This window comes from Ammodytes marinus (assembly GCF_949987685.1).
Source record: "Ammodytes marinus genome assembly, chromosome: 3".
Classification (NCBI taxonomy): domain Eukaryota; kingdom Metazoa; phylum Chordata; class Actinopteri; order Uranoscopiformes; family Ammodytidae; genus Ammodytes; species Ammodytes marinus.
The window spans coordinates 28,525,495-28,552,968 of record NC_137232.1 but is presented as its reverse complement, the minus strand read 5'-3'; the positions used below and the strand labels follow the sequence as shown (position 1 = coordinate 28,552,968).

Sequence of the window (27,474 nt, the reverse complement as noted above, 5' to 3'; positions counted from 1 at the left end):
TCGTTAGGAAAACTTTTTTTTGTTTTGCTCCTAATCTTTGACATACTTGGCTCGGGCCAGCATAGGGCTTAAAACATCTCGTGCCAAAGTCAATGACTGGAAAAGAAAAACCCACCAACACCCAATTTATCTGCTGATAATATTTTCACAACTTTCTTGTCCTTGTGTGTTTATGTAGCAGGGAGTCTCCCGTGGACTGCAGTGTGGGTAAATGTAATAAGCTGGTGGGGGGTAACGACACATCTCAGATGAACTATGGAAACTACATGGATGAGAAGAATGCCCCTCCCCCCAATATGACCACCAATGAGCGGAGAGTCATCGTACCTGCAGGTAAAAAAAAAAGTTTTTACAAAAATCATATATGTATTTTGATGAATGAGGTTGAATATGCTTGCACATTCATTAAACAGTGCATCTGTATATTCACTGCGTATTAATACAGGTGCAAATTGGTTGGTCTTTTTTTCTGTGCTGCTGCTGCTGTAATTATAAACAGAATCCCTCCTCTGTTTTGGTATAATTCTGCCAATGCTGTAAATGTTTTATGAGTCTCATTTCTATTTAGCTAGTTCATGGGCTAAAGCAATGTTCCGATGTTTTATGTCACTCGTGGGAGCACGGCTGAATGCGTGCAGGTAGAGAGGTCTGTTTATCCGCCAGACCTAAATATTTTTTTAATTGGTTTCACAAATTTGATCTTCCAGTATGTGAAATAACAGAGTTTAGGGAGTAACAAGTGCAGTTTTGGGGTTTAAAAAAGTAATCTAAATGTGTAAGTCAATTACATTGGCTATTCAAGTGTTGGTGCTAAACTGATGCATAACGCTCACTCACCAAATAGAAGTTTCACACGTAGGCCACTCCTTAACTACAAGTGGTAAAGTTTGGGTTTGGTTCCGAGATTGGCCATGCAGTGCATATCAACTTGGGTCAAGAAGTTCTTGCTAAATACTGCATTTTTGTTTATAGGTTGTGTGTTCATTTATACACGGTGATGACGTAAAATGTGGTGCAAAAGTTTGAACAATCACAGGAAGGGATTTCAGAGTGAATACTACCCCGTGAAAGCGTATTTATTTAAAAACCTAATATTAGTCATTCCACTTAGGCAAACCCTACCCATGTGGTTAAAATAAAACAAAGGATATTTACGGCTATTGGAAACAAGGTCTGCTACTGACATGAAAATTCTGTTTCCAATTTCTCCATTTCTCCCCATCCCCATATACTGTACCTTCATCCGAATATGTCTTATGTCTTGCCTTGTGTCTGTCCTGAAACAACTGTTATGGAGTCAACACTCTCTCTCTCTCTCTCTCTCTCTCTCTCTCTCTCTCTCTCTCTCTCTCTCTCTCTCTCTCTCTCTCTCTCTCTCCTCTTCAGACCCGTCGTTGTGGTCTCAGGACCATGTGCGCCAGTGGCTGGAGTGGGCCATCAAGGAGTACGGCCTGGTAGAGATAGACACGGCCATGTTTCAGAACACAGATGGCAAAGAGCTCTGCAAGATGGGCAAGGACGACTTCCTTCGGCTCACCACCATGTACAACGCCGAAGTGCTTCTCTCTCATCTCAATTACCTCAGGGAAAGTAAGTAGTACATTTTGTTGTGCAACTTCAGCGTAAGAACAAACAAAGAGGCATTTTAAGACGAACAATGGATGATAATCAAATAAGGGTTTTTTTTTGGGGGGGGGGAACAAATACTGAACTCCAGTAATAGTTGTTTGACAACAGAATAGAGAAAAATATTCAGAATTCTGTAGATGTGTGTGCTCCTACCGGTATTTCTTCTTCTATACATCCCGCTGTTTGTGCTTGAGTCAAAGTCGGCTTGCACTGGCATCCATCTTTGCCAAAGAATGGAAGTCAAAATCAACTTTCAGTCAAGACACAGAAGCCTCTTTTTATAAACTTCGTTCTACTTTTGGACGAGAAGTGAGAGGGGGAAAAAAATGCCAAAACCGGGCAAACAACATGACACTTTTTTTTTTTTGTCATCGACCGCACTTTACTCATATTACCGTCAATAAACAATGAAATTGCCTTTACTGGAAACTCATTCCTCCATTATGGCTACCCAGTATTAAGCAGAGCTCTGGAAAAGCAAGACGTTTCCCCCCCCACACCCCTTCTCGAGATAACCATCGACTACATCCCCCACTTGACTTTGCAGCGCCTTATTCCACATGGTCCAGAGAGATGAAGCCCAGGTGCATTGCCTCAGGAACCACGCTAGGCTCTGCAAAAGAAAGTTGATCTGCAATTTGCAATGGAGGCAACCAAATTTGAGCCTCGTACCTTTGAAGAGCTCCTCGGTGCAATCCTGCTTCATATGTTTCTGCGGGGGAAACTAAGCCATTTGCTGAGGCAGTATGCAAATGACATTTTAATATAAGTTGTAACATCTGGCACGGCTGTTGGTTTGAATACACATGGATGTCTAGAGCAAGACAAGACGTACAGTATAACCTACACATAATGTAGGCAGAACAGTTTGTTCCTTCTTGGAATTCTTTGAATTCTGTGCTTTTAAAATAGTGAGAGCTGCTTCTGCTTTCTGCTGCGGCTGCGGAATATCATGACACCACGTTTTGGGTGGAGTGACTGATGGCTCAAACTAAATTTAACATTACTCCCCAAAAAAAAAAAAAAATTGCGATGGGCCTCTTTAGCGTGATGTAATGGGAACTGTATTTTGTGGGTGTCAACAGTTTTCTCTGTGCGCGGCGGCGTCTGGGCAGAGGGAGATGCTTGTCATGAGTATATAACAGCCTCATTGTGCAGTGCCTGCATGCGGGTGGATCTGTCTGACCGCCACTGGGCACACTCCGCCGAGCCGTTTTCATTACGGCCACTGGCTGCGGGGACTTAGCCGCGGCTTAGGCGTGCTGCACCGCGACTTCTGCCCGTCGCTGCCCTCTCTTTTCTTCTTTTTGATTTAAACCTTGTGTGTTTTGGAGACAGACAAGAAATGTCTCAGGAATCCTTCTCCACTTGCCAGTTTAAAATTGCTTTGGATCCGTTCCCGACAATCAAAAAAAAGATGAATGCTCCCGTCCCGTCCGGTCTTGTCTCATCCCCCGTGCCTGGACTGACTGACTGACCAGTTTTCTGGGGCTATAGCTCTCTCTCTCTGAGAAAGCGAGCAATGGGTATTATTGACAGCACCAGCCTGAGGGCAAGAGAAAACCATGTTAATAAATGAACGTCTATGGAATAGAGAGAGAGAGGGAGAGAGAGAGAGAGAGAGAGAGGGAAGAGGTGGAGGAGGAGGGCCCAGGCTTTATGCATCAGACCCTGCAGGGTTGATGATTTGGAAACTAAAGCTGTTCTCTCTTTTCCCCCCGCAGCACAAACAAACACAATCATAGACGTCCAGAAAAGTAGACCTCTGGCTTCACTCACGGGAGCTGGAGCTGGGCCCGAGCTTTTTTAAATACAGAAAAGAGAGAGAGAGGGAGAGATGGAGTCAAGCCCTGGAAGTATTAGTGATTACAGGTCATGTGGTGTCTTCCTCCAAAATCCCATTCACAACTCTTTCCTAGATTACCCCCCATTCTCCTCTTCCTCCTCACCCTCCCAAAAAAACATGGATGGTCCAAGGGGGCACTGCAATCATTTCATACACATCTGTGTGCACATCTGTGTGCATCATTTGGTTCTGTTTATTGAACCCCTGATTAACATTCCTAAGGAGTCACTTTAGCGGGGCCATGTACGCTCGGCACTGGGCAGGGACACACTTCCCCACCCTGCTACTACAGCCATACCATAACAAAACATTCCTGCCACGTCATAGCACCAAAATATATATATCGCCCACACTGGTCCAACTGCGGGCACAATCTAACATCTGTCTGGCTATACCCAGCTGCTTGCAGTAACGAGGGGTAGTTGCCCATGCATTATTTTGGCCCCGACATTGTTGGTCACTTATCCAGATTTTTATAAGTGATGGCCGCCCGCACCCCAATGTGCTTTCAATTTGGGGTGCAATTTGAGAATTTGTTCAAATTAGTCTGTCAGGGAGGGACCGCGGACTGTTTGCTTTATCGCACCCATGTAGGTCGTTTTGATACCACATGTGCTGGAAACGGAGCAGAGCGAGAAAGAAGAAAAAAAAACAGACAACGGAATACTGTATCCTCCGAAACACAGAGATGCAAGAATACAGCGATGAGGATAAGAGAGGGAAGAGGGCAGAAGCCAAACAGGACAGAAAGTAACAAAGCGGAGAATTGAGAGCATATCTACTTTGGATCTAACAAAACGTAATAGAAGAAATTGGATAAAGGAATATAACCCTGACAGATACATTTTACGGTAGTTATTTGAGGACAAGGGCAAGAGGGTGTGAGCAAGAGAACCAGTTATAGAAAGCGAGCGTGAGATAGAAAAAAGCAGTGTGTGAGTGTGGGGGGGGGGCTTCTTTTTTTTTAGATGTGTGTGGAAACGGTCCGAGGTGGTCATGATTGAGTGCCGTTGGAGAATAGCAATAGTTCTGTTTCCCAGCTGTCGCCGTTTCTTGTGTGTCTGGATGGATTTACAGTGAGGGAGTCAAGACTGAGAGCAAGAGAGAGAGAGAGAGAGAGAGAGAGAGAGAGAGAGAGAGAGAGAGAGAGAGAGAGAGAGAGATAAGTCTGGGCACTGCTGCTTCTCGCTCAAGAGTGGGGGACATTCTCGAGCCCTCAATAGTTTATACAGACCATAAACATCTGGGCTCGAAGGCTGAGTAGGGAAAAAGGAGGTCTGGAGAGCTCTCTCTCTCTCTCTCCTCCTGCTCCCCTCACAACATTTTTATTGAGCTCCCCTTGCATTAGTTCTTTCTATTGGCAGATTATCACTGGTGCAGAGGGGCTCAACAGCCTGGCTCTGAGCCCTTTACTGTTAGCTGTCTGCTGGTAGCCACCATTACAGAGCAGTTTGAGGCTGCTCACTTGACTGCCTGGGTTCAGACACCTAGCACAGCAGGAATGCATGTACATATCACATTAGCATAAGTGGGGCTGGATAATAAGCAGTTGCTACGTATGTAAACACTATGATGAGCTCGTCTGTAATTTGAGATAGCTGCTTAGACGTCCAAAATAATAGTGCTAGCAAACTTAATTGGCACTTAAAAATGTTGATCGGCAAACCCCTTGGATTTCAGTGATGTTTTTTTAACGTCAATACATTTTTTTTTACAATTCTTTCTTTCTACAATACCTGTGTGTGGCGATTACATGGTTAAGGTAAGGGGGGTCATGGCAAACAAACTAGGGTATTGTTTTGGTGCCAGACAGTATACCCCAACAGAAGTGCTTTCCAGATGGTCGAAACATTTTTACCCCCCCCCCCCCAAAATACACACACCATTTTCCAACCTCGGAATGGGGTGCTTTATTCCAAAGATGCAATCTGAAATTCATGCAGCTACTGGTCGGGTATGTGGAGGTGAGAAAGCAGTTTTAAGGTTAGGCAACTAAAGCACTTGGTCAATGTCAGCAGGTCTCAATTGCGGTCTTCAAAAGGATTGTCAGAAAATATGTTAACTGTTAGTAGGAGAGGGAGAGATGTGCGAATGCATTCTCCTTGTCAACTCCACACACTTTGTCGATCCATCCCTCCACCACAACTGCTTCACTAAAAGGATGTGTTGACCTATAACAACATCACTCCGCTCACCCTACTTTATGTGCTCTGTCTTTTTAGGTACTGAAGCAAAAGACTTATTGTGTTGCAACCTGGTGATAGTCTCGAATACCCACCTACCAGCCCAGTATCCCTATTAGTTACGATCATATTGGACAATTCTGCACTGTGAGATTAATATCCTATGCCAACATTTACTGCCAATGCAGGAAGTAGTGTGCCTTGTATGTAGCAAGGTGCAAAGTAAAGTCAAGGTCATGATGTTGGACGGATGTGAAGTGCATTTGAATTTCCTAAGTGAGTTTGTGCCCAGTAATTTTGTTTGAAAAAACAACAACTGAACTATGATGGTAGGAGATGGAGTGTTGTAGTAATGACATGACCTTTTAGTATAGAGTCGTGTAAGGGAGTACAGATTCAGACACTGTATTACTGTTAACTTGACCACTATATTCATCTCCAATATTGTCTCATTGAATGTGTCTTTACAGATGACCTGCTAACGTAAGACGCTAGTGAGCCTATGTTCAAGTCAAGAATATCCTGGTTTTGCTCAGGGTTGGCGCTAACCCCATTTGTAACCTTTTTACTTTGATATTTGGTCAATTTAAAATGTTTTGGGTAATTCCAGTATTTTCTCATGGTGCACTTGAGGACGAAGCTCACTGTTCATACCAAAGAGAAGAGATCAGAGGGGTTGAGTTTGTAGTGCTGTTTTGCAGAAAAGCTGGACACTGTCTGTGGAAACATTGGATTGAAATGTTGGTTTTGCCCAGGCAAAGATGTTCTCACTTGAGTAATTAGTGAAGTATGTAAACACTTTATCACTCATGGAATGATATGTAATGTGTTATTGATTACATGTTTCAATAAGCTGCCCAGAACTGCTAACAAACAATTTGTTTTTGACAGTATTGGGCATCAGCTTAGACAATGCTCACATGATGTTATGGAAGGTATCGGACATTTTTTATATCTTCTTTTGGTTTGGGCGACTTGGCGGAAATTTCTCACGTGCTCTATGAAAAGCTTGTATGAATACAGAATACTTAGTTCAGCTTCATCCTTTAGAGCTAACGGGATGACTTACTGTTGACCGGGGCCCATTTGGCCCTCTTGGGGTGGCAAGATGCCCAAAACTGGGTGACTGGAACCCTCCATGTATTGACAAAGCTCAGCCCAAATGTTTGAGGCAAAGGTATCATATAGCTCTAGAGAATAAACAGCAGGGGCCCAATGGAGGTCAATCGCAATGCTGAGCAAGCTCCTTAAAGATCTCTGTCAATATTATGGGCGTGCCAAACTGGGGGACGACGAAGCCTTTTCCAAATGAACCATCAGTCATAGGAAGGAGAGAAAAGAAAATAGTTTGTGGATGTTATGTAATCTTCTTGCAGACTGTTGAGCAGATGTGAGTGGAGTGGGGAAAGAGAAGAGAGTGAGGGTCTTAAAGGCTGAACACTGGCCAGTCCTCCCACTGTGCTGTCAGATTACCGGGACATGTTTGTTTTCTGAGAGAGGAAGAAGTCGTCCAAATAAATAGGCAAGCGCAGCCAAGACTCCCTCCACCAAACTGTCAGCTGCGGTGTCTCTCTCTCTCTCCCTCTCTCACCAACTCTCACTCTCCCTCATACAGCAGCCCCGAATTGCTCTGTGGGATGGTTTTTGAGGTTTTCTCAGCAATGCTGCCTGTTTGCCTGTCTGGGTCAGCCCACATATGTGGCACACAGCGGGAAAAGGGTTAACAGCCCCTTTCCCTCCTCCCTTCTCTCCCTCTCTCTTTTTTCTGTGAGTCCGTTCATCTTTCTAGATGTACACTTTCTCCCTCATTCCAAAGATGGTGCTTTTGGTCGCTCGCTTTGGCCCCGTGCGCTAGCGTGTGGAATTATTTTTGTATGGGGAGCTGCGTTTGATTGCTGTGCAGGGACCCTGGCTGCTTCATACAATGGCTCCCCTGTTCTGAGGCCCCCAGGTTTTTCTAAACTAGACCCAGAGCCTTGGGGGTGCCGTGGAGTAGGTATAAGTTGTGGAGGGGTGGGGTGTTGGGAGGTTAGAATACATATGTGTGGAGCACCTCTCTCCTTCCCCCAAGCCACCCCCTAAAAAAACAGACCCCTAGTATGCCACCATGGGCCCCCTTCAAAACCCCCAACCCCAACAGCAGCCCAGTGAGTTAGGTAAGGTTCCTGCATCCAATCTAAAAGAAAAAGCACATCTCGAATGTAAGGTTGCTTTGGAGTTCTTCACTCTTTCTCAGATTGCCCCATTCAGAAAATGTATCTCCCCTTACTCAGCAAGCTCTCCATGGCCGTCTGAGTGCTAAATCTTAGCGCTCCCCATGTAGTAGCCGCTCTTGTGTTTTCTCTGCGCATTTTTGGCTCTGTTTTTCCACTCGCTGATTTATGCCTGGGGGCAGCTAAAATTAAGAGCATTTTGGTGCCGCCCAGGGTGCCTGTGTAAGTGGAGGAATGCAGCGCAGAGTTCTGCTCCATAAGGTGAAATAAATAGGCAGCCGTATGCAGACTCTTGCCTCCCTGAATTTAAAATGTCGGAGTTGAATTGAAGTAAAAATATGCTTTTTTTCCTACACTGAAAGGGCTGACCGTGCACTGGATTTGCTTTATTTTGGAATAGATTTTTGTGTCATGGATTATTTTCCTTTTTGTGATTATTTTGAAGACAAACTAGGACTTGAACACAATTCAAGAAATGAAAAGGCTCTATAGTGCTGCTCGACAGTAATAAAGCTGAACCTTCTACTGCCACCTGCTGGCTATTTGTCTTACCCTCTGAACTTGTTGTTACACACATACACAATGGTTGGTCTAAACGGCAATTTCCACACAGCACATGTATCATGATTAATAAAACAAATTGAAGGTTCTCTTTTTTCATAGTAAACACTAATAACAAACAAAAAGCTAATGCTGAACTTTTCAAGTGCAATACTGTACAGTATAGGGTGTTCTGGTAATCACTGGATTATCTCATGTAAGAAAATGAGCATCATTCTTAAACAAATTATTTATTATTCATTAGTTTGTCCAACTCTATTTGTCTCATTTTCTTTCAGGTAGCTCATCATTATCCTACAATACGCCATCTCACACAGACCCGTCCCCACGCCTGGCGGCCAAAGAAGGTATGGAAACTTATTTTTTTCTCTTTCTCCCTATGTTTTTTTTTTTTACATCTTTCTGTGTGTATGTATTTTGATTGATGTAACTGTTTTATATGAATGGGCCAAGGTGCGATTGTAAGACTGCCTATGGATAAAGAGAGAAACAGGTTCATGCGGAGAACACGCTTGCGACTATACAGACCACTCACACACAAATCAATGGCGGTCACTCATTGCCATTGAAAATGCTTGGTGCAGGTGCTGCTTTTGTGTCGTTCAAAATTATATGAGCCAAGCCACACAGTCTCAGAATAGAAGGTATTACAAACACAAAAGCAGGGTGCTGAAGGGGCAACAACAGACGGTGAATGTGGTGATTATGGGAGAGAAGGGGTACGTATTACATGTGAATGAGGTTGTTTGCTAGTGAGACAGGTGTCCCAGACAGGTGCTATAGAAGCAGCAATGTGTTCAGCAAACACAGCATACGTTTCCAATTGACTGGAGGGTAACGGGAGAGCAACCATGCAGGAAATGCAACAGCTATATGCTAAAAAAGTAAATAAATGCTGTAAACATTATGTGTGAAGGAATAGGTCATTATTAGCCTGACCCGTGTATGTGTTAAGGTGAATGCTGGATACTGACCCACAAACAGACGTATCTTAAGACGTGGTTGTTAAACAACAACAACAACACCTGTATAGTAGTGGAGGTAATTTAACATACAGGTTGGTTTCTTTTAAAGGTACATTACCTGAAACAAGTAGAAACAATATAGTTATCAGCTCACCTCATCTGGAGATTTGTCATGTTCTGGTTGTTGAGATATTTGTTTTATTCGTGAATACCTTTTCTTTCTTTTTTTTTTTTTGGGGGGGGGGGGTGAATTTAAGCGTAAAAGACTTATTGACTCTTGTAAGATGCTTGGAGTCTTTGCTTACCAAAGATTAAATCACTACATCGAATTTGCTCATCGGATCCGCATTTAAAATTGACAAATCTTCAGTGAAGCAGTGATGCAGCATTTTAAATTAGCCATTTTGTAGTCTTGGTAACATTGCACTCTAGTAGTAGAGGTCTTGAAAAGGTCCATGCTGGCTTTCTAAGAACAACGCCCACACAGCTGCCTTAGGATGATTGTCTCTTTCCTCTGGACACCTTTTCACTCTACAAACATTATTTTGCGCTGACATAACACCAACTAGGGTTGAAGGCCTCATGCCTATCTTTAAAAAGGAGCTAGGCATCCTTTGCGTCGGCTATACGGTGTCACCACCAGAGGACTGTAATAACAGTGATAGCCCTCTGCACAGGATGAGGGGCCCTATCAAGGCAGGCGGAGAGGAAACCCTAGGCCTGATAAAGTGTCCGAGAATGCCCTCTGCCTCTCCCCTATCTGCCTCCAGTGGTGAGCGTGAGCAGGGGCCGTGTAGTCGTTTCTCGCCTCTGCTTCGTTACCAATCGACCCAATGGGCAGGCCAGATAAGATTCTGCTCAGTCACCCCGCGACCCCGCTCTTCCTCGTTTCTCAGCGCCAGGTATTTAGACTGGCAGGAATTAGACGGTCACTCCCTTTAACAGCATTTTCCCCCCCTCACAAGAGGTGACTTCTAATATGGGCTCCTGTAAAACAGACTGCGCCTCGATGATCCCGGCTGATGTGACATCTAATTAAGGAAAGCCAACTGATCAAGAGTATGGAAATAGAACAAAGTGGTCCGCACTCAATTTTAAATGAACTCCTTTGTTTTGAATCTTTTCAATTCAAGCTAGAATAATGCAAATGACAGTATAAATACCCACATTAAAGCATTACTTTTAATGCAAAATCGAGTGAAAAGGTGAAAGTTGATGGAGAAGAAAAACATCAAACTTGGAGTTGAGGGTTTGTGACCCGGCAAATAAAAGAAGTCTTTTTACTTCATGGGAAGCCTTTATCAACATTTTCTCAGATCCGCACTGCCAGATGTTCAACTTCATATTGCCTTTAGAGAACAGTCAAATACCATTCAGGCTCTTTGGGGTAGAGTAAGCACGAGCATGCAGCAGGAGACAACCCTTAATCTGCTCCAGACTCTGTGGTGTAAAATGCAATGTTATGAATAAAAGAGAGCATATAAAACATGGAATGCAGCAGCTATGAAAGGGAACGTGTGTGTGTGTGTGTGTGTGTGTGTGTGTGTGTGTGTGTGTGTGTGTGTGTGTGTGTGTGTAATGTCTGTGTCTACTATTATCCTGTGGATAGGCAGTATGCGTCGGTGGGTTCCCACGTAATGTCTTAGTGCGGCATGTCTAACAACATGCATTGGCATTGCTTTTGAGGGTGAATTGGAAAGTATGTGTATATTGTACGTGGCATTATTTTGATGTAAATGCTGGAAGTACTGCTTCTTTCCATGGGTGTCTGTACATTTTCAGCTTCTGTTTGTTTCAATGCTAAACCCGGATTTTTTAATTCCCTCATATTCTCCGCTGCTCAGCGAATGAGGGAAAGACAAATATGATTCACCTCTGTGAATGTATTTATCGCTGCCACGTCAAAATGGCAATGCAACTCGAAGTGCGCCATTAATACGCTGTTGAGAATTCATAGCTTTCAATTGCTCTCCTTTTCCTTTGGAAATGAAAGGGATGAAATCACGAAAGACGGAATTATCTCTTTCAAAGGTAAGCGATGAAAAAGGTCAACTAATAATGTTGCACATAGCTTTTGCCCTTTGGTATGTATGAATGTGTTTATACAGTATTGTGTGTGTGTGTGTGTGTGTGTGTGTGTGTGTGTGTGTGTGTGTGTGTGTGTGTGTGTGTGTGTGTGTGTGTGTGTGTGTGTGTGTGTGCAGCATTTTTTACTGTCCCCCTGTTGCTCTGAAACCTTTTTTCACCTGACTCTTCTCGGTTCTGGGTGCACTCACTGAGTCTAACTCCTGTGCTTTGCCATCATTCTCCTCCTCTTGTGGCTCCTTCCTCACACAGATGTCTTTTTAAAGCACCTGTACGCCGATTAAACAAGTTGACCCTGTCTGGGTCTCTCTGCTTTGGCTCAGGCTCTAGGGTTAAAAACAGTCCAGCAACTCTCTCGTCTCTCTCCTTCTCATCTCTTTCTCTGTCTAGCTCCCTCTCATATGCTTAGTTGTTCTCCCACTCTCTCTCTCTCTCTCTCTCTCTTTCTCTCTCTCTCTCTCCCTGTCTAGCGCACTCAGGCCTTGTTTTGACTAACCGGTCCTGCAGTCAAAGTCTCCCAGGAGCGTGCACCACACCCCAGACCAGAGTGGAAACTGGCTCAAGTCGCAGTCAGAGCGAGGCCTGGAAAAATGAAGGAGGGGGGGGGCTGTGTGTGTGTGTGTGTGTGTGTGTGTGTGTGTGTGCATTCAGGTCTGTGTCTGTGTCTGTGTTTGCGTGTCTGGCTCGCCCCTAGTACCCCGCGACCGCTTGGGCTTTGTAAAATGCTTATGCTTTGTTCAGAGCTTTCAGTTTCACCTCCATATACCTTTTGCTAGTTCCAAAAGTTTCCCAAAGCGAAGCGATTACATTTGGCGTAAAACACCTTGAATTGTCACTATATTCTCGCTTGAGTGGTTAGCAAAGGCGAAAATTGCTTGGGAGGTTAATGCACAGTAAATCTGTTGCCAACAACCACACCATCAAGGGCATCTAAAAAAAAAGTAAAACATCTGAATGAGGCCATATTGCGGGGGCATCTCGTTCGTCCAGGGCCCATACCAGACAGTAGCTGGGGGTTCGCTGCCATTGTTTTCTTTTCAAATTCCAAAGTTGTGTTTCGTCTGACTCTGGCTGATTTTTTTTTTCCTTTTTTTCTTTTTTCCTCCTCCCTTTGCTTCAGAGTATTCCTCTCCTCTTTCTCTTTCAAACCTCTGTACACACTTAGTCACTGTCTCCATCTTCAACTATGTCTCCTTTGCCTTCACTCTCGTCTTGTCTCTTCTCTTCTCCCCCACCACATCCTCTCATGTTTGTAAGCCCCCTCTCTTCTGCACGTATGGAGGTAGCCCCCGTTGTGTTTTTTTTTTCGGGGTGGCGGAGAGTGGATGGATGGATGGAGGGGGGTTAGAGGGGGTTGGGGGTGGGGGGGGTGGCTGGCAGTGAGTAGAGGGGAAAAAAGGGCCAGTAAAACAAAGAGAGGTTGTCTGCAGGCGAAAGGCAGGCAGGAAACGCAAGTCTCCCAGGACTCTCCCCCAGTCGCTGCTCCTTGGCTATCCTGCCGGCCCACACCAGATTGAACCTGACAGCCCCGCTGAGCCACGGACCGCCAGCTTGTTATTTGTCCCCTCTTCTCTCTCTCTTTTTTGTCTCTCTCTCTCTCTCTTTCTCTCTGTACCACTCCACTTTCTTTTTATTCACTTGATCCTATTCCAAATTGATTCACTTTTCACTATAAACTTTGCTTTGTTTCCAGCTCGAATCCCTCATCCACACTTTTATCCGTAGGTTTTTGCTCTGTCACTAATCACACCGTCTTCCTCTTTTACTTTACCTAATTTCAATATCAAAATTTTATTTTTGAAGTCACAGAGACCTGAACCCCACTCTTTGTCGTTCGCATGGAAGGGGACGGATGGGGCTTAAAACCTCAGGGGTTAGAAGTTTACAAGTTAAAAAATGAGTGAGGAGATCAAGAGGGCCCGAGCAGCAGGGAGTCTCCCCATTGGTGAATACTGTGCTACCCAGGAACAAGGGAAAACAAGGCAAACAAAACATCCTTTGAACGTAGCACGAGGCCCATTTTTGTATGTGAAGAGTTTTAACTGTTTCATTATTGGATTATTGAATGAGTAAAACATTAAAACACTTGTGTGGCAGGTTTCAAGGCAAGCTTTGTTTTTATTTGTTAGATATATTATACTCCGGTGCTCAGTTGTGCTAAAAGGAGAAATAAGGAGGTTAATTTGTGTATTTGATTTGATTTATTCTATTCTATTCTATTCTAGTCTAGTTTAGGAAAACATAGATGTCTGTGTGTTCTGATCCACAGGAGGGCAGCATTGTACAGTGTTCAGAGATGGCCCTACGTGAAGTGGAAACTGATGATGAATTTGATGTCATTGGATGTTCCTCTGGTTTGACTGCCTGAGTTTGTATGGGTTGAGATGGAAAGCAAGGGCCAAATGTGTTGTTGCAGCAGAATCCATCACCACCGTCTATATCCGTCAGATTAAGCCTGAAAGGCATAGCGCTCTCACAATGAGTCATTTATTACCGTGTGTTTTGCATACCAAATGCATTTACTTTTCCATGAATTAACATACAATGAGATCTCTATGGTTTAGATGAATACAGGAATTTCCATGTGACTGAATTTGCTTGTTTGATGATTGATAGCTTAGCAGCATGTGAGTTATGCGAGCGCACTGGTTAAAACACAGTTGAGGAATAATTTACATAATACACATACATATTAAAAAAAAATTAAACCATTTATAGTGTGGGATTACACTCACTCACATCTGAAATGTCAAAACATAGCATCCTAATGATCTATTCAGATGATTAATCATGCATATTGTGGGAAGCCACACTTCTATGCACAGTTTTTTGCTCCGGGAGGTTATTGACCTGATTCATTTAATGATTGTGTGACCACATGTTGCGGCAGGTTCTTCTCCTTTAAGATGTTATTAATCCAGGGATTCAAACGGTCAACATTGATTGTCAATACGTAGGCTTGCTGCTTCTCAAGAATCACACATACACTGATGGGAAAAAAGCCTCTTGACCCGTTTTTCAAAAGCTTCCCTATACTGTACCAGCCGCCCTCTGGGGGGAAACACTGCTGACAAAAAGATTTGCAGATCATGATAACACTCGGAGTATAGTGTTGCACTTATCACACAGTGTAAATCATATCTGGCTACAATGCACATCACATTTCCCTGTGTTCTGGCAACAGCTTGAACTGCTTCAGCCCACAATAATAGAAAGCATCCAGAGGGCGCTGGCCAGGTGCACTGTGTGAGTATACTAGGGCGTTTTTGAGACACTGCCAGGGGACCGGTACATCCTCTGTTTTATCTGCTCGTGCCAGAGTGATAGATTGTTACTGGAAGCAGTCCAGCTTCACAATCGGTCAGGTTTGAGCCGCAGACACACACGGCAGGTTGAGCCCATGCAAACTGGGCCAGGTTGGCTGTGTGTCAAGGCTTCATAAAAGCTGCTTGTGTGTGGAAAGGCATGAGTGGGGAGTATCATGAACATGTATTGTCTCTGTGTGTGTGTGTGTGTGTGTGTGTGTGTGTGTGTGTGTGTGTGTGTGTGTGTGTGTGTGTGTGTGTGTGTGTGTGTGTGTGTGTGTGTGTGTCTGTTCTACTGTTGTACGTTAATTTGAGCTAGTCCCTTTTTGTGTGGTCAGAGTGTTGCAAGCTGCTTAACCAACTGTACCACCTGTCAAACATTGTGCCATGTTCTTTTACGCCGTCAAAGGGCGCCCAAACGAAACCACATTATCATTGTGCAGATATCCTGTGAAGAGCACCTTGAACCGAGTTTTGATAGATTTATTGAGGCCCGTTTGGCACTGATCTCTGATGTTTTTTCGCTGTGGCAGTTGTGGCCTTGTGTTAGGCTCTCAATGCAGTCACATAAACAAAGGGGTAATACTCAGACTTGGGATGAGAAAACTGCCTATTACTGTAGTTAAAAATGATTCTGAATAAACGTCCCTTCTTTCCTCTCTCTTTGTCAGACCCTTCATATGATGCTGTACGACGGACAGGGTGGTCAAACAACATGCACAGTGGCAAAGGTGAGGACAATAAAAAAAGGGGTGATTCTACATTTCAAATAATGAACTTGACCTGTATCACTGGGTATTCTGTGCAGATTTGTACAAATGCTATTTAACCTTTAAGTTTAAATCACAGTAGACTAGTTCCCAGAACAATAGTCTAGCTGGACGGACTCCAGCCTACATACATCAGAACATGAACAGACCGTCATAGATAACTCAGTCCAGCCAAACTAAATTTATGTAAATAAAGTGTTTTGTTAAAATCAAAAATCTCTCTCTCTCTCTCTCTCTCTCTCTCTCTCGCTCTCTCTCTCTCTCTCTCTCTCTGCAGGCTCACCCGTGGTTACTCAGAATGTGACCAAGACCGCCGAGCAGCCCAGACCTCAGCCAGGTAATGGATGATCAAGTGTGCTCCTTGTTCTATGTAGTACCAGCATGAAGCTAACAATGCTACCACAAGCCATTAACAATGGATATCACCTTCAAGTTGAGCCATTTGACATAATACAGCTTTTTTCTTTTCTTTCTGTTAATAGTCAAGACATCCAAGCATGATTATTCTGTTGTTATAAGAGAAAACTGAGATTGTGAAATCTGTGTGTGCTTTTCGTATTTGTTTCCCTGATCGATTCAAGTGAAGCTTCTTTTTTTATTGTTAGACATTGGTACTAAGCTAATAGACTGAGCTAATGTATAAAAGCTCAAATCAAGATGTGTACATTTGCCTCAGAACCCCTCCCCCCTAAAGTGCTTTGCCAGCAATTTAATAATAGATTGTTTGGAATCTCCTACCAGGCTTTGAGTGTTTACTAGTGTGTGCAGTGTTTTTTGTTTCTTTTACCTTTCAGCCACAAATCTATAAGCATGTGTAATAGGTTTTCCTGGTTCTCATCTCATTATAAGAGGGTGTGCGAATAATAATATATACAATAAACACACACACACTGATACAAGATTTTAACAACCACATAATACTGTCTCATTTCATCATTGTTCTGCAGTTTTTTGTATATATCATAATGTATTCATTATTGTTGTTTAATCATATCATTAGCTGTTGCACATGTACATGTTTATTGTTGTTTTCATTTGTCCATGCTCATTAGTAACATACCATAACAGTAATAATGTGTAGAGACCAACAAATGCTTTCCCCTTTTCTCCAAAGATCCTTACCAGATTCTCGGCCCCACCAGCAGTCGCCTAGCCAATCCAGGTAAGATCTAAGTCTTCATAATGCATGTGCTATGAATAGGAAGTTTTGGTGGAAAAAGCTGTGCTAATAATAATTAGCTCTAGGTTAAAAGAGAAATAAGTGATAGGGTCCTTTTAGCTAACTTTCTGTCAGTGACTGGAGTTAGCAGTCCCCTCCCTCGTCCCTACGTCACCATCGCATGAACGCGCAGCCGTCTTTGCCGCGATGGAGAGCAGCGAGTCGTCGTTCACCGGCAGAGACCCGCCTCTTTATTGCGCTATGCCTCCTGATCGGATAAAAACAAGCGGGATACTCAAATGTTAACTGGCCATTACTGCAAAGCTGAATGACTGGGAGACCTGTGTTATGAACTGTGCACACTGTTTAAGTGATTGCTGTATGAATATAGAGAGATTTAACACGTATATTAACACAAAAAAATTCACTTATACTTCACCTTTAAATGAGGTTGCAACTGTTTGGTCACTGTCTGTCAATTATGCGTCTGCTCCACCAATCAGGTTCCGGTCAGATCCAGCTGTGGCAGTTCCTCTTGGAGCTGCTGTCCGACAGCGCCAACGCGGGCTGCATCACCTGGGAGGGAACCAACGGTGAGTTCAAGATGACGGACCCGGACGAGGTGGCGCGGCGCTGGGGCGAGCGCAAGAGCAAGCCCAACATGAACTACGACAAGCTGAGCCGTGCGCTGCGTTACTACTACGACAAGAACATCATGACCAAGGTGCACGGCAAGCGCTACGCCTACAAGTTTGACTTCCACGGCATCGCGCAGGCGCTGCAGCCGCACCCCACCGAGTCCTCCATGTACAAGTACCCCTCGGACCTGGCCTACGTGCCCTCCTACCACGCCCACCAGCAGAAGGTCAACTTTGTGTCCCCGCACCCTCCGTCCATGCCCGGCGTCACCTCCTCCAATTTCTTCGGACCCACCGCCCCGTACTGGAGCTCGCCCACCGCGGGCATCTACCCCAACCCGAACGTCCCGCGCCACCCCAACACCCACGTGCCATCCCACCTGGGTAGTTACTACTAAAACAACACCCCACTCTCACCATTCATCCACCACCCTTCTAAAAAACTCCCTTTTCTTCAAGTCCACACTTGCTGACCTGCACTCCCAAATGACGACGAACCAATCAAGACTTAGTTGAAAGAGGGCATTCGTTCCTCTGAAAAAATGTTGCTCCTAAATGAAGGATAAAAAAGGAGAGCTGAAGGATAATTTGTTTTAATTGTTTGTAAGAATCTATAAACAACTGGATGCTATGGTCCAAAATGGAATACTACTTACCTTTTACAAGACTAGCGACTAAACTAGTTTGTTAATGTTTTTTTTGGACGTGCGTCTGAGTTTCCTGTACCTCTCTCTTTCCCATCCTCCAGAAAGCTGGACCTACAGGCGTTTTTTTTCTTCTCCAAAATCCCCCAAACCCAAAGCCTTAGGAGAAGAGAACAACTTGAGTCCATCTGCCTCCTCGCCATGCTATATTACCAGACATGGGCCTATTATTTATAGGTCTCAATCTACATCCTCCTCAGTACATTATGTACGTTATGCTTTAAAGCATCAGCCTTTTTTCCGCTCGTCTACAGCCTTGTTGGGGTTTCTTATTCCCACCACTGTCTCTGTCTGCCCCTTTTGTCCATCTGCATCTTTTTATGTGTGTATGTGTGTGTGTGTGTGTGTGTATGCATGTGCGTGTGTGCGTGTGCGTGTGTGTGTGTGTGTGTGTGTGTGTGTGTGTGCGTGTGCGTGTGTGCGTGTGTGTGTGTGTGTGTGTGTGTGTGCATGTGCGTGTGTATGAGTGTGTGGAGAGTCTTCTGGAAATTCGCTGGACAAGGAGGAGCTCTCAAAGAGATGGACTTTTCTCAGCACTGAATGAAATTTGGCAACTGGAATATGCCATTCACAATTTAATTTATCCTCCAAAACTGGAAGGCTAGAGAAGAGTTAGAATGCCGGAGAAGGAAGCGCTGTATGTTTTGCTGACCTGGGTCAACTCAGTTACTAAATATGCTTTCTGTGTGTGGTGTCTGGAGTTCAATTTGTACAGTTGGCTCGACTGGGCTGAGGAAGCTGAGTCAAGATGTAATTGAAGTAATTTGCAACAATAATTCAACCCAGGTCAGAAGTTTTCAGGGGGCCACACACTAGGCTATTAAATGTTTGCCATGTTGTTGCCTTTCAGCCATGCCATTTCCAGATGTTTGTTGCTCGACCATGTCAGTATTAATGTGAATGTCTTCTGGTTTGTGAAACACGCGTAAAAGGGATACCCTGCAGCAAAATCAAACTTTGTCAGATGTTTTAACTTTGTTAAATGAAAAAACACCATGTCTGCCACACATATCTGAATCTAAAACACGAAAATGCCTTTTTTTGCAGTTGCGGTTATGTAGATGTTCCCTACATAATAAGACTGTTTGCTGTTTAGATGTGTTTTAACCAAAGTGCTTTACAGTGTTATGCATCCTGTTTTAGTGTATGGTATAATGAGAAACCTCACTGTGCCTTAACTGCTGATCTATCACATAGTATATTCTCTTCATTTTAGACAAAACAGTTTTAGATTTTTAGAATGCATATTAAGATACAATATCACCATCTCCATATCTCACCAGGAATCTGACAATTTTTGATTTTGAAGTGCACGTGCAACACTAAGGGCTGCCACGCTGTCTTCTTCCTCTTTGTAGGCCAGTCAGGACCGTATAGGTCAGCACAGAGATGTGGCTTAGTAGTAAGTCATGTTAATTGACAGTTGAGGTGCATTTTACCAGGGCTGGATCCTAGTTTGAGAGCAGCATGTGTGTGTTTGAATGTTAGTTTCTCACTGATCTAAAGCCCAGCAAAATGCACATGCATCGCACATCGGGATTTCATCATCATGTAAAAGTATCATATCAAAACATATCCATCTTCAGGTGTTCAAAGCTGTTAATAGCAAAAGTATTAGTCTTGAAAATACTACTTTGGACTAAGTAGTTTATCAAAGAACAAAACCAATAAAGTATGACGAGATGAAACAAAGAAATCCTCAGATTCGCAAACGCTGTGCGTTTGTCAGACCTATTTTTTATTATTTTATAAGCATCAGACAACTAGGCATTAAAGCAACTTACTGTATAAATTATGCAGAGTTATTTTCATATGTGACACAGTATAAAAAGTCAAGAGAATTAATACGAGTTGACCTCGGTCAAAAATGCAAACCTTTAAAGTCCATTTCTGCTAAGTAGTTTGTTCAGCATTGTAAGCGTGTTTTATATCTGTACATTTGGGCAATACATTTTAATTTTTTTGTTTTCTTGTAACTGTTATTATTTCTGAAATTTGGTTGTAACATCCTAAGTGCCATTATGCACACATGGTATTTTTTTGTATTCCCGAAACCACAAATGCCTGCTTGAATCTTTATCCAATATCCAGGGATTCCTTTACTCTATATGCAACATGTGACTATGGTGGATCTTTTCCATTGTCAATCACAGTTAATGCCAAATAGCCCTGGGATCGGTGCCTTTTCTTCTGTGCATTAAAGAATGTCAGGTATTTTATGCAAAATTACACAAACCGTATTCATATCCACAACCAGCTTATCCTGAAAACGTAAAGCTTTAAAAGAAAAAAACAATAAGGGAAAATGTAATTTGTAGCATGAAGAAAGTATGTACCCGTACCACCTTGTTTCACAAGCATTATCAATGAAAAGGGATCTGTGCTACTCCGTATATGCAATGTATTTTGGATATCAAATATATATATATAAATATATATATATATATATATGTGTATAATTTTACAATTAACCAACGTATTATTATTATTATTGTCATTCCTGCAATGTATGAAGTAATACCTTTTGAAAAAGGGCTTTTGTATAGGAAAATGTGACAAAATAAATGTTTTTACCTCTCAAGTCATCTTCCATTGCCTGCCTGCAGCTTCACCAAAGTCTAGTGCCTATCGGGATATTTTGAGAAAGAAGATACGCAACACACCAAGGTTTAATAAATATTTTGCCTCAGTTGTCTGACAGTTGAAGCGATCGATTATGCATTTGTATCGTTGTTTAGCCTATTTCCCCCTTCAGGGAGCAACAGTGATGTATTACATTTGTTTTTAAACTTTGCAACAGTGCAGATAGAAAACAGTTTTATGTCCCTCCTCATTCAAACTGTGTTTATATATGCATTAAAATACAATCAAGGCACACTTATATTCTAAAAATCTTTTCCCTTTTTTTTGTAGTTGGACAACTTAATCCTCCTTTGATCCTCCTTGAAAGGCTTGTTATCTTATTTTGATGTAATCAAATGTATGTGCAAACACCATGACAAGACACCATGGAAATGGAGTGCCCTATCTTGAAAATATATATTGAGCTGTTGGTTTCTTAGGGTAAACTTAATGCAGTGTAAAACAACAGTCCTGTTTCCAGTGTTTTGTCCATGCCGATTACCACATATTAATAATGGTAGAATGAACAATACTCCCGTGTAAGTTTTTGCTGGCTGTACCTATCAGGTTTTAAATCAGCAGATCATATATGCTGCAATGTTGGAAATACCAATAGACTGTTGTACATCTGTGAAAGTATCCTCAGTGTTTGACAAGAAATTAAATGTAATTCCCATTCAGAACACTTGTTCCAATGATAGGTGTGGTTAATTTAACAACTGGTGTTTTTTTTGGTTTTTTTAATGACAGCTACAGCTTTGCAAAGTGCTCTATTACTATAACGCTCATGAACCGTGTAGAGAAATACCAAATACATTCCACAGACACATTGAACAGCAACAATAAATGGTTGTGGAGTTGTTGTTTTAAATTTAAATATACTTGTGAAGCATTAATCCTCTTTAAGCTGTTTAGTAATTTCACATATGTGATGAAGCCTGTTTATCACTTTCTACAGCACCATCCCTGGGTGCAGACACTCACATAAGAAAATATATGCAGTTCACTACAAAGGCCTGAGTGGGAGGTCCACTCAAACAAAACCTGTTAACGTTGCATGCAGTATGTGCAACTCGCTCTAAAATGGAGAGTTTTGGTTTCATGTTCAGAACCTGCAGTCAAAAAAAAAAAAAACTCTTATCTCTCAAAAACTTCCACTCAGTAATGTTTGGATCCCTGTTTGCTGTCACAACTTCACTTTGTTTACAGATGAAACGCCGTGATAGGGGTGGGCACCTGTCGTTAAGTTGTTTGACCTTTTTTATCACAGTCCTTATGACATCAGCTAGACAGAAAACAATACAATGACCCAGACATGTTATGAGTGCAAAAATAGCCTTTATTTCAATTTATCTTTCCCCCCAAGATAAAATACAAAAAACACAAACAACATTGACCTCCATCCATACTATAGACAGTGCTTCATATAGCCATGTTTTAAGTGTTGGGAGAGCTTTGTTCTCCCACAGTGTCTTCACTCAAGAAGACATAAAAGCTACATCCCCCACTGTTTGAAAGGAGTAGCCCCTGAGCCCAACCCTTTGCTAGTGCCGAAGTGTTTGAATATTTAATCGTACTCAACTAATGGTTCAAGTCCAAGTGTATATTTGTGAACAGCAACCTATAGCATGAATTATTGAACAATCGCTGTATTATTTCTCAGCATGAACATACAGTCGCCCTCAACCCTGGTCCTTCAAGTAATTGCAAGATTTAAACACAGTGTTACACAATTGCTTTCTTTTCTGTCCCTACATGCTAAAGGTAAATCAGATTCAGTCATCTTCATTTGTAGAGCAAATGTGTTGAACCAGGTTACTGGAAAAAAAACATTGAACCATCACCATCTTGAGTGACCTGACCTCCTGATTAAAAGCAGGTTTTTTGGGGAGAAGTCGCAGCCGTGTGAACTGCTCGTTGCAGCGCGTTGTGAGCCGTTGCCAAAGATTTAACATGTCAAATCGCCAGGTCCAGTTTTAGAACATCCAGGCCAGCTCGTTACGAGCAGTTGCAGTTGCTTCTTGTTGCGAGGCGAATCTTTGGTCTGAACTGGGCTTAACATGCAAACAGTTCATGACAACTGTCCTGACCCACAGACGGCTTGCATATCTGTATCTAACACAACATAATCACAATAAAATAGGTGTTCTATACTTCATATATAAATGCTACTGCTTTTAGGTAAGCCACCATTCCTTGATCACCTCGTCATTCTTTAGAGTCTTGGGGAGTTCCTCACTGAGACGTACAAGCCTCTACCAGTCTTTATTTGCATTGTTCATTACAAAGTATCCCACCCTTCACATTTTAGTGACATTGAGGTGATCATCGATATCAATCACTTCAAAGCCTTGGTTGTCATTTCCATCTCTGGAGTGGTGATGATGACCCTTGATGTTGTGGAAACAGTAGGCGCAGTGTGCAGTGGCCACTGGCATCACCTTGGAGAAGTTCGAGAAATCTACTCTGTACTTTCCCTCCTTGCTTCTGGAGATGATGGGCAGGAAGTTATAGCCCCACATGATCTCCATAGGGATATAAGAGGTCCGCACTTGGCAGGAAGAGCTGGTGGACTCTGCAGTGCCATCCAAGAAGACCACCAGCTCGAAATCTTGTGTGTGGATCGTGTCCACTGCCATTTCGAAGAAGGGACTGTTCTTGTCGATGATATGGTAGAGTGTGAGAGGACATACGAAGAAGAGGTTGTCCATCCCAGCATCCAGCATGAAGTCGATGTTCACCTGGTCCATGATGATTGTCTCCCCATCTTCTGAGACTGTTGTCCTCAGCAGCTTGCCATAGATCTGACTTCCAATCATCAGGGTCTTTCGCAGGTTGGCTACTCTGATGGACAAGCTAAGAGTACCATTTTTCGGGCTTATGACCGCCATGTCACTAAATGTAATGGTCTTAGCCCTCTTTTTTGGTGAAGAGATTTTGGACAGGATTACTCCACACATGAAGCAGTTGATAATCGCTCCAAGGAGAGACTGGATGATGAGAACAGCCACAGCACCTGGGCAGTAAGGGGTGAGCGCTCGGCCACCGTAACCAATGGTTGTCTGGGTTTCAAGGGAGTAGAGGAATGCTGTGGTGAGTCCTACAACATTATCAACACATGGAGTATGGTTTGATTGTTGGGTTTGCCATGCCAGGTCACCGTTATTGCGGGCAATCCAGTACCACAGCAGGCCAAAAATAAACCAGCTGAGCGTGAACGAAGCGATGAAGAGCAATAGGACAAAACGCCACCGGATCTCCACGAACGTGGTCCAGAAGTCTGCCAGGAAGGCAAAGTGATCGCTGTACATGATGTTTCCAAATTCAATGTTGCAACGACCATCTTTGGTTACTAGTCTGCTCCTGCGTCGTCTTCGCTCTGCCAGACAGTTCTGGAAATACTTGTTCAGAAATCCCACCATTTTCCATCAACCCACGTCCTACAAGACAACACAACAGGAATATGAATATACAGTATATACATCATCTTAGTACATAGTAGAAAAGCAGTCATTAGGCAGTTGTGGGAACACACAGTTTCTTATAAATTTACTTGCATTACTGTGATGATAACACAGATGCCCCTTACTCATTTACTGTAACTAAATGAATGCAAAAATCAAACTACCTGTGACAAGCGATAACTATTGGCTCATAGCTGACTTGTCCTGGCAGATTGGACAATTCACCTGGTATTTTTTACACCCCGAACAATAAATGTACTAATTTAAAATGCAATAAAGTTTAATAGAAATAAAAGATTCCAGCTATGCTAAATAAAGAAAACCCCTGATTCGGCACAAGTGAATACTGGAATCCACTACAATATAATAGTTTCAAGATAACAGTGCCAGTTGCTGAGAGGGAGATGTATAAAGTAGAGTATACAAGCATATATTGTACCAAGGACAAATACTTGACTCTGTCATCATCCCATCTCATTGTGGACTCTTTCTATGAAGTCTCAAATGTGTCAAGCTGCTATGTCCCACTACAGGCTTTAATCCTTTATAAACGACTATAATCCTGGGGTGGATGCAGCACTGTAGTAAAGACGTGAAGTTAATAAAAAGTGAAAGTTTCCACTGAAGTGCAACACATAAATCCTCCAAATAAACCAAATAATATGGGACTTTTGGTCTCAAGCGAGTGTCTCAACTCAAGGGTCAGCTTTGTTTGCTTGGTTTCAATGATGCAAAAATAAACGGTGCAATACAATGATTTGTGCAAACCTGTCCAGAAAGCCAGCTGCTCATGGAACTTACAATATTCAACTTTATTTTTAAGCTCTGAGTTCTTGAGTGTGGTGCTTGATGGATGGTAACTGGCAGTATTGGCTACAGAGAAGTTTCCAAATAAGTACGGCCTCTGTTCCTGCCAGGTCATGCAAACTACCCATTTGGATCATAGTGTGCTTCTTAGTGAGTGTGAAGTAGGACAAAACGATCAGTGCAGAGAGTTTATGTGTTTGTTGTCAAGCCTCACAGTTCACATCCAATCATTATGCCATTAGTAATCTGATAATCACTCTGTGAAGCTTGTATTCAGGCTTTAATCCTTTTGGAAGAAAACCTAAGCATTCCACACCTAATGATTAGGTCAGCATGTTATCATACTGTAACAAGATAGGTGTTGGAATCATTTCCTGTTAGTATTTTAAGTATATGTATCATGAAATATTGAAAATGATTGCTTTGCAGTTAAAACTTTAAATTCAATGAAAAGAATACCTGTTTGGTGGGAAGCATCCACACTATATGAATAACAAGCTTTAAATGTATTCACTGCCAAGAAAAGTGTAAATGCATTTCAACCTCAAGAAAATTTAAAGAAAGAGTTAAAAGAAAAGTTTTAAATGTGATAAATCAAGGACTAGCAATTGATACACAAATTATCCTTGTAAGAAAATAATCTCTATTTTCATTGGACTACTTTTATTTATTTTTCTTTGGTCAGACTTCTTGAATGTGCCTTTAATGTTGGTCATTGATTTCCTGTATTTCCACTGACATGTAGATGTTACAGCCCACATGCTCTGAGTCTCTAAAATAAATGTATTGTGTTTCAGGTTTAAAGATGTGAGCATTTTCTGTCCTCATTAGTTCACACAATAGAGTTTACTGCCTCCTCACTGCAGACTGATTTAAAGATGTGTATTCCTCAGTTGCACGGACTCACTTAAGTATAAAGAAACCAGTATGGTAGAAACAACTAAAAATCAAGCCAGTTAGCAGTAACAGTGTTGCTTATTTTGCATTGATGAATTCATTGATTACAAAGTTGCAACTAGTGTAGGCTTATTCTAATAATGGATGTCTACTTTCATTGTTTGCATAAGTTAAAGTTATAGTTGCATAGTTTCTTGTGACTGTAACACAATTTCAGCTACAGCAGGGATACAGTAAACACTACTTGGGGTAAGAGATAGACGGACCGATCAATTAATTTGCAGCCACTCTCCTTTATTTTTGGAAAAGTCATATTGACAATACAAATTACAATAGAAGGAATTGTACCTGAACTACACATGGCATGCTCACCATATCCTGGCAATGATGTGGTTCAGCCAGACAATAATTAAATACATTAAAGTGATCTATACTCAGTCCAAACTCACCTCCTTGATTTGAAGTGAAAGTTGATTGACGTACTTTCCACAGGTCAATGAGTGGCAAACTCCCCAGCCGGTATGTAATCTTCTATTGTTCACAATCGATCGAGACAGTGTAGGTGTGTCCTGTCCTCATGCATGTTTACCGACACCTGGGTGCATTTATAGTGTTGTCTCGGTGCACTGGAATCAGCCAGGTGATGTTTACGCCCACAGACACAACCGGCCCTCCGCCCCCCAAACACACGCATGCATACATATCCTTCCCCCGGCTCTAATACGTTGTTTACCCCACAGACGCCTGGCACCAGGGGCCAAGCTGACCTCTATCCGCCACACTCCCAGTCCGCTACAGTCTAGGGAGTTACCATGGATTTACTGCTGGTTGTTTTTTTATTTTGTTTAATTTGAATTTGAGCTTCATTCGTGGAAGAACCTGTCGAAACAATATCCAAGTGAATGTTGACAAAATAATGATGTGAATGTGGACAATGTAAGAGGAAAACCAGTATGAACTGTATCAGTATAGGGTCACATGTGTATCTGCATCTCACAGACGGGTTTCATTATTTACTGTACACACACACATGCACGCGAACACACAAAGACACGCTCACAGACAAGCATAGACACACTTTAATTGGCATGTTTTAGGAAAAAAAAACTATTTTCTTTCATCCTAGACATTTCAGTAGTGAGTGTGTGAAGATGTCAGCTGCAGGGAAGGGACTTGGAAGAAGGTACAACACCTCACAGATTTTCATCACCTGACATTAACATGTTACGATGCTGTCCCTGGCATAAAACATTGATCATTTGTTCATGCCTGTATTACTCCACTTCTCTGAAAAGGTTGGCCATTAAAAAATATGTTTAACACATCCCGGCGACAATGTTGTCACAATGAATCAAACACTGCTGAATGCAGTCGTCTTCCTCCGAGCTACAAACACTTCCCCCTCTCCAATAGAACTGCAGTGCTGTGTCGCGATAGAATACGAGGGACCATTGAACATAAATAGGTGATGGAGCGAGACAAGGGTATATGTGGGTATGAAAAGGAAGATGCTCTAGATCTAAACAGATAGCTCTCTCTAGGGGTCAGACTTGAACCAAATCAGTGCATGTGGCCAAGGTGTTCTAAAAGAATGTGTTGGGTGTCGTTTTTCAACTCTTGTTCCCA

At 42.5% G+C, this 27,474-nt stretch overlaps 2 protein-coding genes across 8 annotated transcripts in view; one reads left to right on the top strand and one right to left on the bottom strand.

Annotated features, from left to right (window-relative positions):
- The window catches only part of fli1 (Fli-1 proto-oncogene, ETS transcription factor), a 33,081-nt gene extending 11,807 nt beyond the window's left edge, over nt 1-21,274 (top strand). For 3 of the 7 annotated variants that reach the window (XM_080024930.1, XM_080024934.1, XM_080024928.1), the window contains 7 exons: nt 179-333; nt 1,387-1,590; nt 8,711-8,779; nt 15,459-15,518; nt 15,835-15,894; nt 16,672-16,719; nt 17,220-21,272. In XM_080024930.1, coding sequence (XP_079881056.1) covers nt 179-333; nt 1,387-1,590; nt 8,711-8,779; nt 15,459-15,518; nt 15,835-15,894; nt 16,672-16,719; nt 17,220-17,752 — 1,129 coding nt within the window. In that variant the 3' untranslated portion in view covers nt 17,753-21,272. Of the gene's footprint in view, nt 1-178; nt 334-1,386; nt 1,591-8,710; nt 8,780-15,458; nt 15,519-15,834; nt 15,895-16,671; nt 16,720-17,219 lie in introns of all 7 variants that reach the window. The other 4 variants (XM_080024929.1, XM_080024931.1, XM_080024933.1 and 1 more) reach the window with 4 other exon arrangements.
- Nucleotides 21,275-21,996: 722 nt separating this feature from the next.
- Nucleotides 21,997-26,425, bottom strand: LOC307248657 (ATP-sensitive inward rectifier potassium channel 1-like). Its single transcript, XM_080025100.1, has 2 exons — nt 26,298-26,425; nt 21,997-24,120 (listed from the first exon to the last, which is right to left on the bottom strand). The coding sequence occupies exon 2, from the start codon at nt 24,100-24,102 to the stop codon at nt 22,981-22,983; it is 1,122 nt and encodes a 373-aa protein (XP_079881226.1). The 5' UTR covers nt 24,103-24,120; nt 26,298-26,425; the 3' UTR covers nt 21,997-22,980.
- Nucleotides 26,426-27,474: the final 1,049 nt, after the last annotated feature.

Coding starts and splice junctions, on each gene's coding strand:
- LOC307248657 (XM_080025100.1), bottom strand. CDS start 24,102: ATGGTGGGATTTCTGAACAAGTATTTCCAGAACTGTCTGGCAGAGCGA.